General features: G+C 49.8%; 1 protein-coding gene across 1 annotated transcript in view; it reads left to right on the top strand.

The window, feature by feature from the left end:
* CRACR2A (calcium release activated channel regulator 2A) overlaps positions 1 to 17,333 on the top strand; it is a 109,340-nt gene that overhangs the window by 21,774 nt on the left and 70,233 nt on the right. Inside the window, exon 3 of the mRNA XM_060113714.1 lies at positions 13,619 to 13,869. Coding sequence (XP_059969697.1) covers positions 13,654 to 13,869 — 216 coding nt within the window. The 5' untranslated portion in view covers positions 13,619 to 13,653. The remainder of the gene's footprint in view (positions 1 to 13,618; positions 13,870 to 17,333) is intronic.

Below are 17,333 nucleotides of genomic sequence, written 5' to 3'. Positions count from 1 at the left end.
TGTGGCGAAGTTTGGAGGCCTGCCTGCCTGGCCTGGCGTTGCACGTCTCAACACTGGGTCCCTTCTGCTCTCCGCCCCTCCCTGCATTGGGGGTGGGGGGGACCTCTTTCCATGGCAGCTTCGTGAGTTTGAGTGAAGCATTTGTTTCCCAGCCCGGGAGGTCTGGGTGACTTCACCAACATCAGTGCGTGGATCTGCCGACATCTTAGAAGTTGATCCCTTCTGCAGACCCCTAACTAGAGCTCCATCACTTCTGAGGAACCCCGGAGGGACCGTCCTCAGCCCACCACATTGGAATGAGGGCAACCAGCTTCCAAGCGTGCACAATGCCAACTGTACTTTGTTAATAACCAGGCACTTATCTTTCGGAGGCATCTCGTGGGCACTGCGTTGAAACCCAGACCCAAACCCTACTTTCTGCCAACACAAGCAAGGGAAGCATTCTTTATGGAGCCTGGGAAACCAGAGTCCTCCCTGACTCTTCGGCCAGCCCAGCGGGAGCTGACGGGTGAGAGTGTTTGTACTGGAACTCACTAATCACGTGACTGGATCGCATGTGTGCATTTCCCAGGCATTGTTTTGAATAGCAGACTCAGAAAGGACCAGTAGCACGGGAGCAGAGAGGTCACCCTAAGAATGATTGCCTTAGGGGTGGAGAAGCGATTAAATGCTGCCTGGCAGGAGCTGTCTAGGGACTACAGTGCCCTGAACTGCAGGTGGGCAAGGGGGCCTGGATGGGATGCAGAGAGAAACAGAAACATGGGAGCAGCCACCCATCAGCCGTGTTGGAGATTTAACGTCACCTGATGTCCCAGATATGAAGGAAGGACACAGGAACACCTTCTTTTCATTTCATGGGGATGAACGTCTTTACAGAAAGCAGGTCGGGCTTCCCTGGTGGCGCAGTGGTTGAGAGTCCGCCTGCCGATGCAGGGGACACGGGTTCGTGCCCCGGTCCAGGAAGATCCCACATGCTGCGGAGTGGCTGGGCCCGTGAACCTTGGCCGCTGAGCCTGCGCGTCCGGAGCCTGTGCTCCGCAACGGGAAAGGCCACAACAGTGAGAGGCCTGCATACCGCAAAAAAAAAAAAAAAAAAAGAAAGAAAGAAAAAGAAAGCAGGTCACTTCCTCCATGGACACCCCCCTTTGACACTGTGAGGTCAGTGGCTTCTGTTTTAATGTCAAGGTCGAGGCTGCAGAATGCTGGGTGCAGGTCGGAAGGCAGCTGCTGACCTCGAGGTGCAGTGTTGGGGTCCCCTGGATAGGATGCTCTGGTAGAGGTCATTCTGGGCATCCTCCCACTTCCAGGAACCCCTGCCCATTATGGGTTGTGAAAAAGAAGGGCATCTTCAAGTGAGCGTGATGCTGAAGCCAGGGACGGAGGACCACTGCCGCTAAGCCTCCCCGGGTGCTGAGCTGCCCCCTCTCGAGCCTTCCTCTCACTCTGATCCTGAGAGAGGGCACCAGTGAAGATGTTTCCAGCCAAGCAGCAGAGTGTTCTGAACGCAGACATACAGCCTGTTTCAAAACCTCCACCTCCGATGTCGTCCTATTGGCAAGAAAACCAGAGGGATTTTCCCGGCGTGGGTGGAAGACACCCACCGATCTGACACTAACTGGCCCCCTGAACTGTGGGGAGAAACTGGACCCCAGGGAGTCATGCCTCCCGGAGAATCCTTGCTGTGATGGGACGTCTAGGGCTGGCTGCCTTCCCACAGGTGGGGACAACCTGGAGAAGGGTGGCCCCAAGACCAGCCACAGGTCCATTCAATGGATAGACACGGGGTGAGGCCTCCTGCTCAGCACTCAGGACAGGACCGAGGATGCTGCTGGGAACAGGCCAAGCTGCCCTCGGGGAGCTTAGGTCCAGCAGGAGAGGCAGAGGTCAACTGATGCTGCGTTGTTACAATGGGCATACATGCTAGAGAGGGGTCGAGGTCCCTGAGAACCTACAACAGTAAACCTAGTCTGAGGGTCTTAAAGGGCATCTGCCCCTTTAAGATCTGCCCTATTTACAAATGGACCCTCCCCATTACAGATGAGGAAACTGGCTCCCAATTCTGTCTCCATCTCGGCCGGGGGTCAGTTCACGTCTGCTGTGGTCGGGGCCAGTTTGACGGACATTGTCAGGACAGTGTCGAGGTCCAGGAAGTCGTAAAGCCCTCGGTGGATGGGGGGGTGGCAGGGGTGCCCACAGCCTGGGCTGGCGAGGGGCTCTTTCCACGGGCCCTATTTCTGAGAGGCGGGAGCTCTTCCAAGGGATGGGTGAGTCCCTGTGGAGCTGTTTGTCCCTGAGTTGACATCAGAAATAACGAGCATGCTTGGGAAGCAGCCGTGGCAGGGTCCATGCTCAGGTGTTGGCCCTGCCTTCAGGCTGCCCTCCAGCCTTTCCCTCCCCTCCCCTCCCCTCCCCACTCTGAGCCTCTGGGCCAGCCCAGGTCACCACAGCCCCTCGCTGCTCTAGTCTCCTTGTTTCTACGAGGTTTCTGTTTGACTCCGTCCTCCACGCTGTCTTCAAACTGTCCTGGTTCTCTTACCCTTGGCTGTATGACCTCAGGCAGGTGACTTGACCTTTCTGAGCCTCGTGTGTAAACGAGGGCGGTCGACATCATACACGGTTGTAAGTAGGATCAGTTAGGACAATGTCCTTGCACCCAGCACAGCGCCTGGCATGTATTAGCTGCCTTAAGTGCGTAAGTTTCTGCAACCCATGATAAGTCCTTACCACCGACGAAATAAAGAATGACCCCCTTAGCATTCAGCTCATCCAAGAAGCTTCTGTGGACTCCTGTTCTGTGCTAGTCATTGTGCTAGTGCTATGGTTACAGGATGAGTGAGCCAGGATCCCTGACCTCCAGGAGCTAAAAATTTAGTGGGGGGATAGATTTGAATAGAACCAAGTGTAACACAGTGTGATGAGTGATGTTTTAACAGAAAGCACCAAGGGCGATAGGAGCACAGAATAAGCAACTGAGTCCGTTTGGCCTGGCCTCCCAGGCTCCCAGGCCCCCAGTCCTACCTCTTTCGACGTGAATGCCCAGGCATAGTCTGTCAGACATCAGCACTCAGTCTTGGGAAAGAGCTTGTTCTGTTGGGAAGAAAGCAGGCACTTTTTAAATGTTGATCAGTTTTGCAGCAGTGTCTTTAATATATACCAGCCACCTTGAAATACATCTGATTAACCACCAGATCTCACGCTGAGCCTGTGTTTGGCTTTGATGTACTCATCTGCAAGGAAATATTGGAAAGCTAATCATCATAGGACTTTTACCGCTTATAAAACGCCTTTTATCTTCAAAGTGGTTTACAACCACTAATTATGAGACGAATTAGTGTGAACAGCAACCGTGTCACAGAGACCCCCAAACCATTATCAAGGCCTTTAACGTATCTTATAATATAGCAAGAGAAGTGTGAATGGTGCTGCTGAATATTAGTTGCCCAGACTTGGAAGAGTTATTTTATAGCGGTAGAGACAGCTGTTCCCTGTCTCCCTTGAGGCCAGACAAGGAAATTGGACCTAATTCGAGGAAAAAGGAGGCAGAACATAGCGGTTGCATAAGCCACAGCAGGCAGAGTGGTGAGTTGCCCTCTCAAAGGTGCTTCTGTACAGCTGCCCCTTTAAACGGGCTGGTGGGGCATGTGGCCTTCCTGGTGGCCTGTGGTGGGTGACATCACACCATGAGGTCCCCTCCCACTGGGCCATCAAAGGTAGATCATATGTCTTCATGTAGTGTTTTTTTGTCATTGTGTTGCTTTTTTGTTTATGAGTTTCTTTTGTTAGAACTGTATCTGGGGTGGAGGAGGCCAGTTTGGGTTCCATAATGGGAAGAAAGATAACAGTAGCTAACACTCATAAGGTACTACCCTTGCCTTCATTGTACAGGTGAGGAAAGTGGGGCTCAGAGAGGTTGAGTAACCTGTTTGTGGCCACACAGCCAGGGGCTCGGGGGCTCTGGACTTGGACCTGATGTTCTAACCCACCACAGTAAGAGGCCTATCAGAGAAGGGGTGGGACTGTCCGAAGCCCCCCCGGCACTGTTGAAGTAAAGAACAATCTGATACACAACAGGGAAAGACTCCTTTCCAGACTGGCCTGCCTCCTGTGCTTAATAGTTTAATTGTGAGCAGTGGTTGGTGAAGAAGCAGCATCTTTGTTCATCTGTCTCCCTGTCCTGGTCCCACCAGAGGGTATTCTTAGGGCTGTGGGGTGTCGGAGGCCACAGGCATGAATGTCAGGCAGGCCACCTGTGAGACCCTGAAGCTTGGGAAAAGCACACTTTCCCAGGTACTCAGATGGATTTAAAATGGGCCCTGAGCTGTAAGTCTAGGGTGGGGAATACAGTTTAAAGAGGCATCTTCACCTGTGCAGACCATGCTGGGGATTCAGAGATCACCCTCTCGGGAGACCCTGGGCAGAAACATTAGCCTCACAATTTCTTTCGTGGTGAGAGCTGACGGTCGGTAGCTTGACAGTGACCACGGTGGGAATATTGACACCACAGAAATAGGCAGAAGCTGCAAATCAGCGTTCTTCCCCACCCTCCCAGGGGGCCTGATGGTTAAATATTGCGGTATCTTTTTTTCTAACACCATTTCTGACACCAAATGTGTGTCCTAGGATACAATTCAATTCTAACACTAACACAGAGCCCACAGGGTAAAGGCTCAGTCCCACAAGACTGTCCCCATTCAGATGCCAGCTGCACATCCCAAGTTGTTACCCTGTTGTACTCCACCCCGCAGACCTGTAAGCCCTGTACTCGCCCAGCCTCAAAACCGAAAAAAGAGCCTGGAGGCGGCAACAGAGACATGAGTGGTTTATTGAATAGGGGATTTTACATGTCGGAAGCAAAAGGGTCCTGGAGTGACACCCTGCCATGCATGGCAGACGGCAGGCAGGACCTGGCAGCGGTGTTGACTCCCAGGGGAAGAGGGAGGTTACCAGTTATAGAGGGGATTGCCATAGGTTGGCCCATCAGTTGGTTACCAGGAAAACCAGCAGAGGACACACCCCTCACCACCCCTTTGATCCACTATCATAGTGGAGACGTTCTGATCTAAAGATGAGACCAGTCACTAGCTGGGGCTGGGGGCAAGTACTAGGCATTTATTGATTAGACTGTATGGTTGAGAGGGAAGGTCAGTCATGTGGGTAGGTGTGGGTGCAACAGGGACTGGTCGAGCAGGGGATGTGCAGAGAGCAAGGGAGCAGCCACCTTGGGGGGCCTCATCATACACCCCCATACATCTGACCGACTAGCTATAAATTCTGAGTTTCCCACAACCGCTCCTCAGGTTCAAAAACTCTCTAGCGCACAGAACTCAGGAAGGTGCCTTACTTATTATTACCAATTGTTATAAAGGATACAACTGGGGAACAGCCAGAAGGAAGAAAGCCCAAGGCAAGGGAAGGTAGGGTATGGCATGGGTGCGGCACCCCCTAGATCTTCCACGGGTTCACCAACCCGGAAGCTCCCCAAGCCCCATCCTTTGGGGCTTCTTTTTTTTTTTTTTTTTTTGCGGTACACGGGCCTCTCACTGTTGTGGCCTCTCCCACTGCGGAGCACAGGTTCCGGACACGCAGGCTCAGCGGCCATGGCTCACAGGCCCAGCCGCTCCACGGCATGTGGGATCTTCCCAGACCGGGTCACGAACCCATGTCCCCTGCATCGACAGGTGGTCTCTCAACCACTGCGCCACCAGGGAAGCCCTGGGGCTTCTTATGTAGGCAGAATTGATTAAATCATTGGCCATGGGTGATTAACTCAAGCTCTGGCCTCTCTGTCCTTCCTGGAGGTTGGCGGTGGGGCTGAAAGTTCTAACCTACTGTGGACAAAAAATGTCACCATTTCAGTAAACAACAATGTTGAGACCATCAAGCTATCGGTCACTGAAGCCACCCCCAGCCGTGCACCCTGAGGTGATGCAGGATGGAGAAAAATAAGATACCGGCCCTACATATTTACGATGCATATGAAAGGAATAATTTCAATGAGCCCAGACCCTTGCATCTTCCCATACATAGAAAAGTCCTAAAATCATTAACTTGAGATGTCTGTTTTTTGTGATTAGCAGTAATTTTTTTTTTTTTTTTGCGGTACGCGGGCCTCTCACTGTTGTGGCCTCTCCCGTTGCGGAGCACAGGCTCCGGACACGCAGGCTCAGCGGCCATGGCTCACGGGCCCAGCCGCTCCGCGGGGTGTGGGATCTTCCCAGACCGGGGCACGAACCCGTGTCCCCTGCATCGGCAGGCGGACTCTCAACCACTGCACCACCACAGAAGCCCAGCAGTAATCTTTTGATCTTCGACTACAAGTTTTATTTTTTAGCAAAAACTCCTATGTATCCTGGCTCCTTCCTTGCCTCTTGGGAACGGAGCGATCTGAGAGGCTGCCTTCCAGTGCTAGGGTCCTCAAGAGTGTCCTCAAAAAAAACATAATTCTCAACTTTTAGGCCGTGCATTCTTTTCAGTCGCCACTTCGAATCACACGGTTGGTTCCTCTGGCCACCAGCCCCCATTCCTGAAACCGAGCCAGAGTCACTCCTTAGCATGAACTCAGATGTAGTTGAAAAGGGGCTCATTGTAAATAACAAAAGACCCTTCTTTCGTTCAGGAAATTCTGAGGGTTTTAGGAGCTCTGCACCAGGAACTGGCACAAAGACCAGATAGATATTGTTCCTTGTACCACCAATACGTTCCCTTCTCAGCCCTCACTCTCAGTGGCCAGTTAGGAAGCCAGCACACACTTACTGAGCACCTGTTCTATGCAAAGTACCAGGCTGGGAATTTGTTCATTTAAATGATCAAATATCCATTTCACACTTACTAAGATTTCTTGATAGGGCTTCTGCTTTTGCAGAAGAAATAAGACATATCACGTGCACTTGAAAATCTAGCCGACTGGATCAAGCCGGGGGTTCTAATGCATGAAGCATGAAAGAGTAAGTACTCAGAGGGACAGAGGCCAAAGCAGTCCAGACCAGGGAGTCAGGGAAGACTTCTTGGAGGAGGCGGACTTAGAGCTGGGCCCTGAAGGCACATACAAGGCTGAGAGTTGGCGCAGACTGTGGAGCGTTCTTACAGGGAGGGAGGGCGAACTGAAACTGCCCTTCATTGAGTCCTAGAAAACAAACGCAGCCCCTGTATGCCTCTGGTCTTCTCACTTACTCTCAGGGGTGGTAAGTTCGAGTCCCAGCTCTTCCTGATGACCCTGGACAGGTCACGTAACCTCTCGGAGACTGAGATGTTCATTACTAAAAGAGGGAAAAGACAGCCAGTCCGGACAGCGTCACAGGATCGCTATGGAAATGGGATGATACAAGTGAAAGTTCTTTTTAAACTGTGAAATACAATTAGCATCATTATGAGTTTATATGTCTTTCATTATTTTATCACCTCCCAAGGAGTCATCTCACTATCAGAATTTCGAACGAAAAAGAATAATGCTGAAAATGCCCTAGAAATTACTGTAAGAGCTCACACTTACCAACCGCTTACTGTGTGCCAGGCATCGTTTCCAAGTGTTTTACCCGTTTTTACGTTGCCCGGTCCTCACAGGAAGTAGGTACTGTCACCTGCTTTTTTACAGATGGGGCAGTTGAGGGTTAGGGCCTGTGTGGATGGCATGTGGGTGGCCCAGAGCCTCTCCTTCCCCCACGTCCTATGAACCAGATGCTTTTGGTGGCCTGCCCTCATCACAGTGGGAGGACTGGCCATTTCCTTGTCCTGTGGCCACTTCCAGCTGCTGGCCTCTGTCCCTTTGCCTGGGGGCTTTCTCCAAAGCCATCACCCATGGCCCACTGGAGCGCTGGGGGTTAACACCCTCAGGGGCAGCCTCCCCATGACTGAGTGGTTGGCCTACAAGTAGCCTGACCCTTTCCCCTGGGGTTGGACCCCTGAGACCTGTGATCTACCCTTGAGTTCCCGGGAGGCCCCCAGCAGCTGCTCGCCCGTTGCTGGCTGGAGAAGGTGCCTCTCGCAGGCTGATTCCCTTCCCACTCCCCGGACAGTGTTTCCCGCGTCCCTTCCAAACAAGCCACTTTCACCCAAAGCCCTGTCTCAGGGTCTTCTAAGACACCACCGATCAGAAGCTGAATTGTGTCCCCGAAAGGTATGTTGAAGCCTTACCCCCCAGGACCTTGGAATGTGACCTGATTTGGAAGTAGGGTGATTATGAATGTAATTAGTCAAGTTGAGATGAGGTCATTGAGCAGGCCCTTAATCAATAGGACTGGTGATAAGACAGGAAGAGGATGGGGGCAGACACGGGAGGGGAGAGGCCACGTGATGAAGAAGGCAGAGCTCACAGGAGAGATGCAGCCGAAAGCCAAGGACTCCAGGGTGGCCGCCACCTCCAGACGCTGGGAAGAGGCAAAGAAGGATCCTACCTGGAGTCTCAGGGCGCACAGCCTGCTCTGAGACATCTGGAGTTTGGGCTTCTAGCCCCAGAACTGTGAGAGAGTACGTTTCTGTTGTTTAAGCCACCCAGTGTTTGGTCCTCTGTTGTAGTGGCCCTAGGAAACTAACACACCTCCTGTCTGAGGTCTTGATTCTTCCTTAACTTGCTCCCTCCCAGGGGTCCGGTAAGACCTGTGAGCATCTCACGTCCTTTGCTGGTGCAGCTCCCTTTCAGATCCTTTGCTCAGCAACCCTCCTGTGTCCTCACAGCTTGACACGACTGGCCCGTCCGCCTCTCTTTGACACGGCCAACGTGGAGTTAGTGGTGGACATGTGGGGCATTGCCACATATAGAATATTCCTCCATTGGAGCCTGGGTAATTAATGGGATTTGAATGGATCCTGAAGATGCTTTGGAGCTCTTGACTTCCTAATTGTCTGCTGCAGGAGAGATTCAAGGGAGATCAGGGTGACTTTCAAGTCAGTCTCTGGTGTGGTGTGCCGCAAGGTATCAGCCATTCTCCAGCTCCGTGGAGCCCAGAGTGAGGGGGAAGGGAGCTTAGGGCCTTCAGAAGGGATATGGGCTTGGTCCATGAATGTTCTGATTACAGCAGTTACTAAGCTGTGAATTACTTTGGAAATCTGGGAAATGTTCCTGGAAATATTTGAGGGCTGGATAATTTCCATCTGTGTATAAAAGCTTTCATGGAACCATTCTGGAGGGAGAATGGCAGTCTGCCGGCTCTGATAGAGACGGGCAGATAAAAATGGGCTCTTTTTTCCCTTTGTGATGGTGATGGCCTTTGCCCTTTGCCTCTGGAACGCATCGCACCCTTTTCCCTTTTATGGGTGTACTGTCTGGTGGCCAAAAAAATCTTGGAGACAGAAAGCTGTGTCCAGCCGGGGCCCAGGGCATCACAGGGCTTCATCCAAGTGTGAGGCAGCCAAGCCCATCACAGAGCTTCCATTTTATTTTGAAATGAAAATAGAAGCACTTCTGTTGTTTTGTCTTCCCTTCTACTTGGAAACCCCACAGATGCTGTGGGAAGACCGCAGGTCAAAGCCAGAGGAGAAAGGAGGCGAACTCATAAAGGGAAATTGTCTGCAGGAGGGGCTCTGCCCTGCTCCCTTACTTTCCAAGTTCATTTAGCTCCCTACACTAAGGGACTGAGCATTTTCACAGGGAAATGACTTAATTTTCAGCCATTTCCGGCTTGCCAGAGTTGAAAGTATGAGGAAGAAACTGGATCCTGGGAATAAACACAGTAGGCAGGCCTAGATTTGCAAGTCCTGGGGAATATGAGAAGGGTCTGGCTGATGTATTCTTTTTTTAAAAAAATAGATCTAGTCAACTATTGACATACAATAAACCACATGTGTTTAAAATGTATAATTTGATGTTTTGATATATATTTGTATCTACGTGTATGTATGTTTGCGTATGTGTGTCTGTCTGTATGTATATGTACATCTCCATGCAACCATCACCACAATTAAGATTTCGAACATATCCACACCCCCAAAAGTTTGCTGTTGCCCATTTGTCATTCCTCCTTTTCACCCTTCCCTACCCTCCCTTATCTCTTTCCTGTCACTATAGATGAGTCTTCATTTTTTTATAATTTTATATAAGTAGAATCAAATAGGATGCACTCTTTTTGTCCAGCTTCTTTCACTCACATGATTATTTTGAGATTCATACAGTTTGTTGCTTGGATCAACAGTCCCTTCCTTTCAAAGCTGAATAGCATCCCTTTGTGTGTTTATACCACAATCTTACCAGTTCACCTGCTGATGAATATTTGGGCTGCTTTTGGCTACTACAAATAAAGCTTCTGTGAACCTTCACGGACAAGTCTTTGTATGGACGTATGCTTTTATTCTCTTGGGTAAGTAATCTTGAGGAGTGTCGTGGCTGGATCAGATGGTAGAAGTTTGTTTGACTTTTCTAGGAGACCGCAAAGTGTTTTCCGAAGGGATTGTACGTTTGTGGACATTCCCACCAGCGACCTATGAGTGTTCCATCCTGTCACCCCACATCCTTGGCAAGACTTGATCAATCTTTTTCTTTTCAGACATTCTAACAAGTGTGTAGTGGCATTTCATTTTGGTTTTAAATTTCATTTCCCTTATGACTAATAATGATGAACATTTTCGTGTGGTTATTTGATATCCACATATCTTATTTAGTGAAGCGCCTGTTCAAATGTTTGTCCATTTAAAAACAACTGAGTTGTTGATTTTCTTTTAAAAATTTTAAAATAGATATAGTGTTGTTCGGGCTATCTATTTCTTCTTGAGTGAGCTTTGATATTTAGTGTGATATTTCAAGGAATTTGTCCATCTCATCTAAATTGTCAAATTTATTGACATAAAGTAGTTCATAATATTCCCTTATTATCCTTTTAATGTCTGTAGAATTTGTAATGATGTCATCTTAACTTCCTTATACTATATGTATCTTCTCTCTTTATTGATCTTCTTAAAGGCCTAGCTTTTAGTTTTGTTGATTTTCTCCATTGTTTTTCTCTATGGTTTTCTATTTCATTGATTTCTGTTCTGATTGTTATTATTTCTTCTCCTTACTTTGGGTTTAATTTACTCTTCTTTTTCTAGTTTCTAGAGGTAGAAGATGAGGCCATTGGCCTGAGACCTTTCTTCCTTTCTAATATATTTGTTTAGGGCTATAAATTTTTTCCTGAGTACTGCTTTAGCAATATACTACAAAATTTGAAATATTGTACTTCTATTTTCATTTCATTCAAATTATTCTTAAATTCCATTTTCATTTCTCCTTTGAGCCATGGGTTTCTAGAAGTATGTTACATAGTTTCCACATTTGGAGATTTTCCAGAGGTCTTTCTGTCATTGGTTCTAACATAATTGCATTGTGATCAGAGTACATACTTTGTATGACTGAATCCTTTTAAATTTATTGGAACTTGTTTTGTGGACCAGAATATGGACTGTCTTGGTAAATGTTCCATGTGCACTTGAAAGTGTGTTCAGGTTTTGTTGGGTGGATTGTTCTATAAATGTCAAGTAGGTCAAAATAGTTGATAGTTTTGTTCAAGTCTTCTGTATCCTTACTGATTTCTGTCTTCTTGTTTTATTAATTATTGATAGAGGGATAATGAAATCTGAATGTGATTGTGGATTTGTCTAGTTCTCCTTGAAGTTCTATCAGTTTTTGTTTTATGCATTTGCTTTTTGCACCTGTTGTTAGGTGCATATGTGTTTAGATTGTTTTATCCTATTGATGAATCGCCCTCTTTATCATTATGAAATGACTTTATCTCCATTAATATTCTTTGTTCTATAGAATCTATTTTGCCTCATATTAATATGCAGCTTTCCCTTGACTAGTGTGAACATGCTATATATTTTTTCAGTCTTTTACTTTTAACCTATTTGTGTCTTTTTTAAAATAAAAATTTATTTATTTATTTATTTATTTATTTACTTTGGCTGCGTTGGGTCTTCGTTGCTGCGCATGGGCTTTCTCTAGTTGCAGCGAGCGGGGGCTGCTCTTTGTTGTCGTTCACGGGCTTCTCATTTCAAGTGGCTTCTCTTGTTGCGGAGCACGGGCTCTAGGTGCACGGGCTTGTGGCTCACGGGCTCTAGGGTGCAGGCTCAATAGTTGTGGTGCACGGGCTTAGTTGTTCCACAGCATGAGGGGTCTTCCCAGACCAGGGCTCGAACCCGTGTCCCCTGCATAAGCAAGCGGATTCCTAACCACTGTGCCATCAGGGAAGTCCCCTATTTGTGTCTTTATGCTAAGGTACATTTCTTTTAGGCAGCATATAGTTGGGTTTCCTCAATTTAGGGTGTCTGTCAGGCTCCACCTGGGTTTCCCCTTCCTGTGCCATGAACTGAAAACTCTTTAGGCAATAATGGGGCATATTTCATTTGTTTCCCATCTCTCAGGAACAAGGCTTAGACTAGAGGGAGGCAAGTGTGGGCCCTTTGGGAGCAAAATTTAAAAAGCTAGTCACTCTCAGATACACAGCTTCGAGAGTGGAATCCTCTCCTTGCACCTTAAGAAGATACTCTCAAGAGTGGGAGTACAGGGTTAGGACCTGAGACTCAATGCCTCTTAATCTGATACTTTAGGGGCCTCCCTCCACTCACCCTAGTCCCAGCCCTGCTGGTCACTATCCTTCATTGCCTGATATCCAGTGTCTGGAAAACCATTAAAAAAAAAAAAAAAATATATATATATATATATATATATATATATATATATATATATATATATATATATATATATATATATCATCTGGATTTTGGGTTATTTCAACTGGGAAGGTAAATCCAGTCCCTGTTATTCCATCTTTTCTGGAAACAGAAGTCTGGACTTATTCTTTATGTGATGAAAATCCCATATAAAGAGCTTCCTGACTGAAACACAAATGCCTTCAGGCATCCCTGCAAAGCATTTATGAAAGAGCCGTCTTCCTTCATTCAACAGAGAATCAATGAGCACTTACTTTATACCATCTTTGGGCTGATACCTGGGGCTAAAATCAAATAAGAGGTGGTGCCTCTCTTCTAGTGCCCATAGCCGACCTCTTTAGAACTGTGAGATTGCCTCTTTTATGCCATGCATCACCTGTGACATGGGCCAGGGAAGCTGGGAGCCAGAGAAAGTCAGACCTAGAATGGAGAGATCAGGTTTACTCGTTCCCAGGCCCAGAGTGGCTTTGGGGCTCTCTTACGCTCACCCAGCTGGTCAGTAGTAGTGGATTGCTATGCACTCTATTTTGAGGGCTATAGAGGAGGAACCCAACCCCAAAGACCTTCCTCCACTGCCGGTCACCATGACTGAAATCCACCATTAGAGGGCGAGGAAATGGGAAAATGTATATAGAGACCACGGTGTGGTGCCTGCCTCCAAGTAAACACTCCAGAAATGGAAGCTGATCTATCAGCATCTGTGTTCTTGCCATTGATTTAGGTTGGGAGAAATCCTCTGGCCTCCTCCTTTCAAGCTGGAAATGTCTGTTTTTCTTTCCCCCTTCTTCTCTGCTCTCTTTGATGGGCTGGCTGATCTGTTCATGATCAGGGCACGTGTCCCCTTGTTCCGAGCTTGTGCTGATGAAGAGAGAAACAGGCACTGGTGAGCGGTCCTCTGCTTCCCTCCCATCCCCTCTCATCCTCTTCCAGCCTTCCTCCATCCCTACCACGCTCACTCCTCTCTCTCATCTTCCACCTTCAGGTTCTGAAAAGACTCGAAGAAATTGACAGATCTGGATGGCCACGCCCGACAGGAGAGTGGTCTCCAGACCCCGGGGACCTGGCTGGGGGCACCAGGGGAGCGGGGCCTGCCTGGGCTCCCTGGACAACCTGCCATGTGAGGGGACCCAGGAACTGGCACCGGCACAGCTGGTCATGCTGAGGAAGGCACAGGAGTTCTTCCAGACCTGTGACGCCGAGGGCAAGGGCTTCATCACCAGGAAGGATATGCAGGTAAGAGGGTCCCGGCTTGCACCTGCCCACCTGGAATGCCACCTGGAATGCATGGGTCTCCCTTTCTTGGGCTGGGGCCTGCCCCACGGGAGGTGATGTCTTTAACAGAAAAGCTGCCGTCAACTCTGTCCTGGAAGGAGGCATCGGCCTAAACTCTCCTGGGAGCTAGATCTCCTGGGTTCATTCTTTTTCTGGCCTTCACTTGGTGTCAGACTCGGGGGCTATTTTCTCTGAGTCAGTAACTCCCCAGAATTGTGGAAAAGGGTGGCAGCCATATAAGAAACTTAAGTGAGACACGGAGAAGAACCTTCTGGAACAAAGGTGGAGAGGCACTGACTTGTTACTTTACAACACAGCTCCGAGCTGTGCCCAAGCCACTCCCATGAGGTGCCATGACTCTCAGTCAGCTCTGTCACAGTGTTACTGAACCAAACTTGGATCTGTTTGCCCATGCACAGCAAAGCCGATCTACTGACCCCAGATTGTGGTGAAAGAAAGGGCAGCGTTTATTGCAGGCGCCAAGCAAGCAGTCCGGGGCAGCTAGTGCTCAAAACACCTGAACTCCTTCAGACTTCCCTGGCGGTTCAGTGGTTAAGACTTCACCTTCCAATGCAGGGGGTGCAGGTTTGATCCCTGGTCAGGGAGCTAAGATCCCGCATGCCTCAGGGCCAAGAAACCAACACATAAAGCAGAAGCGGTATTGTAACGAATTCAATAAAGACTTCAAAAATGGTCCACAGTAAAAAAAAAACCAAAAAAACAAAAAACACCCGAACTCCTCAATGGTTTTCAGCAAATCATTTTTAAAGGCCAGGTGAGAGAGGGGAGTCCCGGGGTATATGATCAGCTCGTGCACGGTTCTCTGGTTGGTGGTGGTATCAGGGCGGGGTCACAGGGCTTCACATGATCAGTCCTTAGGCTCCAGGAGGCCTGGGGGGCTGTGTGCTCGTGGTCATCAAGTAGTTAATGTCTTCCGTTTGGTGGTGGTTTTAGCATCTGTAAAACAACTCACGAAATGTGCATCAGATACTATTATCTAGGCCCTCTAGAGAGGACCTAAAGCAGAGGGTATGGGGAGGCGTCTGTCCCGCGAAGGCCCCGTAAGGTCCTGCTTGGTTACAGCAGCACTAGCAGCCACAGGCAGTGTGGAAACAGCAGAGTGTGACCTGTTCCCAAACAACTTTATTTACCTACACTGAAATGTACGTTGTATGTCATTTTCATGTGTCACCAAATCTTCTTTTGATACTGTTTTCAATCATTTAAAAATGTAAAAGCGATTCTTAGCTCTCTGGCTGTACAAAAACAGGCACTGGGTCCCATTTACAGGGCGGGGCGTGGTTTGCCCACCCCTGGTCTGGTGCCTTCCCAGTGTCTTCCTTAAGTCTCTCATGCTGCAGTCATGATTTCACCCCGAGAATAAAGGAAGCGCGGGCTGCACTGGAGCTCTGACAGCATCTGTCCACACCACCCTCCCATCACTCGTACGTCAGGGGCATTTTGGGGAGGGACACACAGCTGCACTAATGGGAAGAAGACCCGTGATGGGAAGGTTTTCATTTTTAAGGCTGTTTTCTCAGAGTACACTGAAGTTGGGCCATGAAATGCAGACCCTCGTTTGTATCCGTCCCACCTCCCCTCGCTGTGTGAGCCTCGCGGCCTGGAGGCTTGTGACCTGGATGGAGCACCGCAGGCCTTTCTCCCACCAGCCCCACGGGGTGGAATACTCTGGCTTCTCCCAGACTCTCCCCCGTCCAGTAGATGCTTCAGGATTTGAGGGGAAAGACCTGGGAACAGTGGTACCTTAGCCCACGAGAGCCTGGGCCTCTCTAGTTTTCAGCAATTGACACCTGGTAAATTTCTGCCACTGATACTCATCCCCAAAGCCTCACCCCACCAAGAAGTCCAGCCTACGTGTGTTTTGAGGAAACCTTGACAACCCCAGCCTGGGAATTCATAGTCGTCCTTCACAGGCCTGTAGCCATGGTGCTTGCAGGAGTGGTTTTAATGGCATGTTTCATTTGTGCTTCTCCTTCTAGAAAGAAAGAAAAGGGAATTTTCTTTTATTGAGGGTCAACCGTGGGTCATATGCACAGTGCAACTCAGCACTCTCACTAAATATACCCCCATTAACCTGCACCAAAGCCCACTCTTTAATGAAGCCCGGGAGAGGCACGGAGAGTTTAAACTCTGAGGTATCAATTGTTCAAGAAATCATTTGCGTTGGGCTCGGAATGAAGTCAGAAGCATCAGATCCCAGAGACACCACAGCAGCCTTGTTCCCTCCGGCCTCAGCCCTGGTCCAGACAGCAGGAGGAGGGCGGGGCATCCCACCAGCGAGTCTGCTGGGTGGGTCTGTGGCATTCCGCTCTGCCGGGCTGCAGTTTCCTGAACTTTCTGCGTGCCTGTGGACAGCGAAGCATTTGAAAAGTTCAGCTCTTCTAGCTGAGAGAATGATATCACAAGAGAACAAAACGTGTCATCGAAGGGCCGCCTCTCTGCCGCTTTCACGGTCCTGTCTGGAGGAGGATGGGCTGGAAGGAGATTGGGGAAGAAAGTCACCCTCTTGCTGTCCACCCTGGGTTCCCTGTGAGGCCCACGCGCCCTGGTTGGTTCTCCTGGCAGGACTGAGGACATCTGCCTGCTGCTGTCAACCCGGCACGTACCGCGGCGGCCGGTGGCTGGCCCCTGGGTCCTGGTCACCACCCCCTTTCTCACCCTCGGCTCCCAGCACGGCCTCTCGGGACCTGGAGAAGAGCTCACAGCATGCACGCCCACCCAGATCCAGATGCCGGGAAAGGCCTGTTAAGGCGGAGAGTGGCTGGGGCAGGGTGGGGCGCCTGGGCAGGAGGGGCCGGCGGGGGAGGGGAGCTGGCACAAAACCCACACACAGTTGCCATCCTTCGAGGGAGGGGGAGGGGCAAGGCTGCTCCCCTGGTGCTCCCATTCTTCTTTCTCCTGAGTAACGGAAGAAAGCCACCTGCAGCGGGTGAGACAGGCTCCCAGCCACCCGAGAGGTGGGGAAACCCAGGCATCCGAGAGGTGATCGGACAGCAGCAGCCGTGAGCTGCTGACACCCTGAAAGAGCAGGACCACAGACGGAAAGGAGCAGGTCCCCAGGGCCGAGGCCAGGATGCAAGCCGCCCTGAGCTCCCGCTACGGGACGCGAGATGGATGATATTGACCTGTGAGCGCAGAGTTTAGGCAGGGGTTGGAGGGCCTTCAGCTCCACCCGTGGTCCCCCAGCCCTCACTGCCTCCTCCACAATGAACCCCTCTGTGTGTCCCATGGAGATCATTCCAGGCAGAACTGGGGTGAAGGTTGCTTTGCAGGGAGGGGTCCCCTAGAGAACCAGAGTCGTGAGCCGGAGGGTCCCTAGTGAGAGGCAGAGGGACACGGGAGGACCAGGCTGGAGAGGGCGTGAAGGGACCCCTCCAGCTGGGAGAGGGAGGTGGGGACAGGTC

This window comes from Mesoplodon densirostris, chromosome 11 (assembly GCF_025265405.1).
Source record: "Mesoplodon densirostris isolate mMesDen1 chromosome 11, mMesDen1 primary haplotype, whole genome shotgun sequence".
NCBI lineage: Eukaryota > Metazoa > Chordata > Mammalia > Artiodactyla > Ziphiidae > Mesoplodon > Mesoplodon densirostris.
This window is presented reverse-complemented; position numbering and strand designations above follow the sequence as displayed.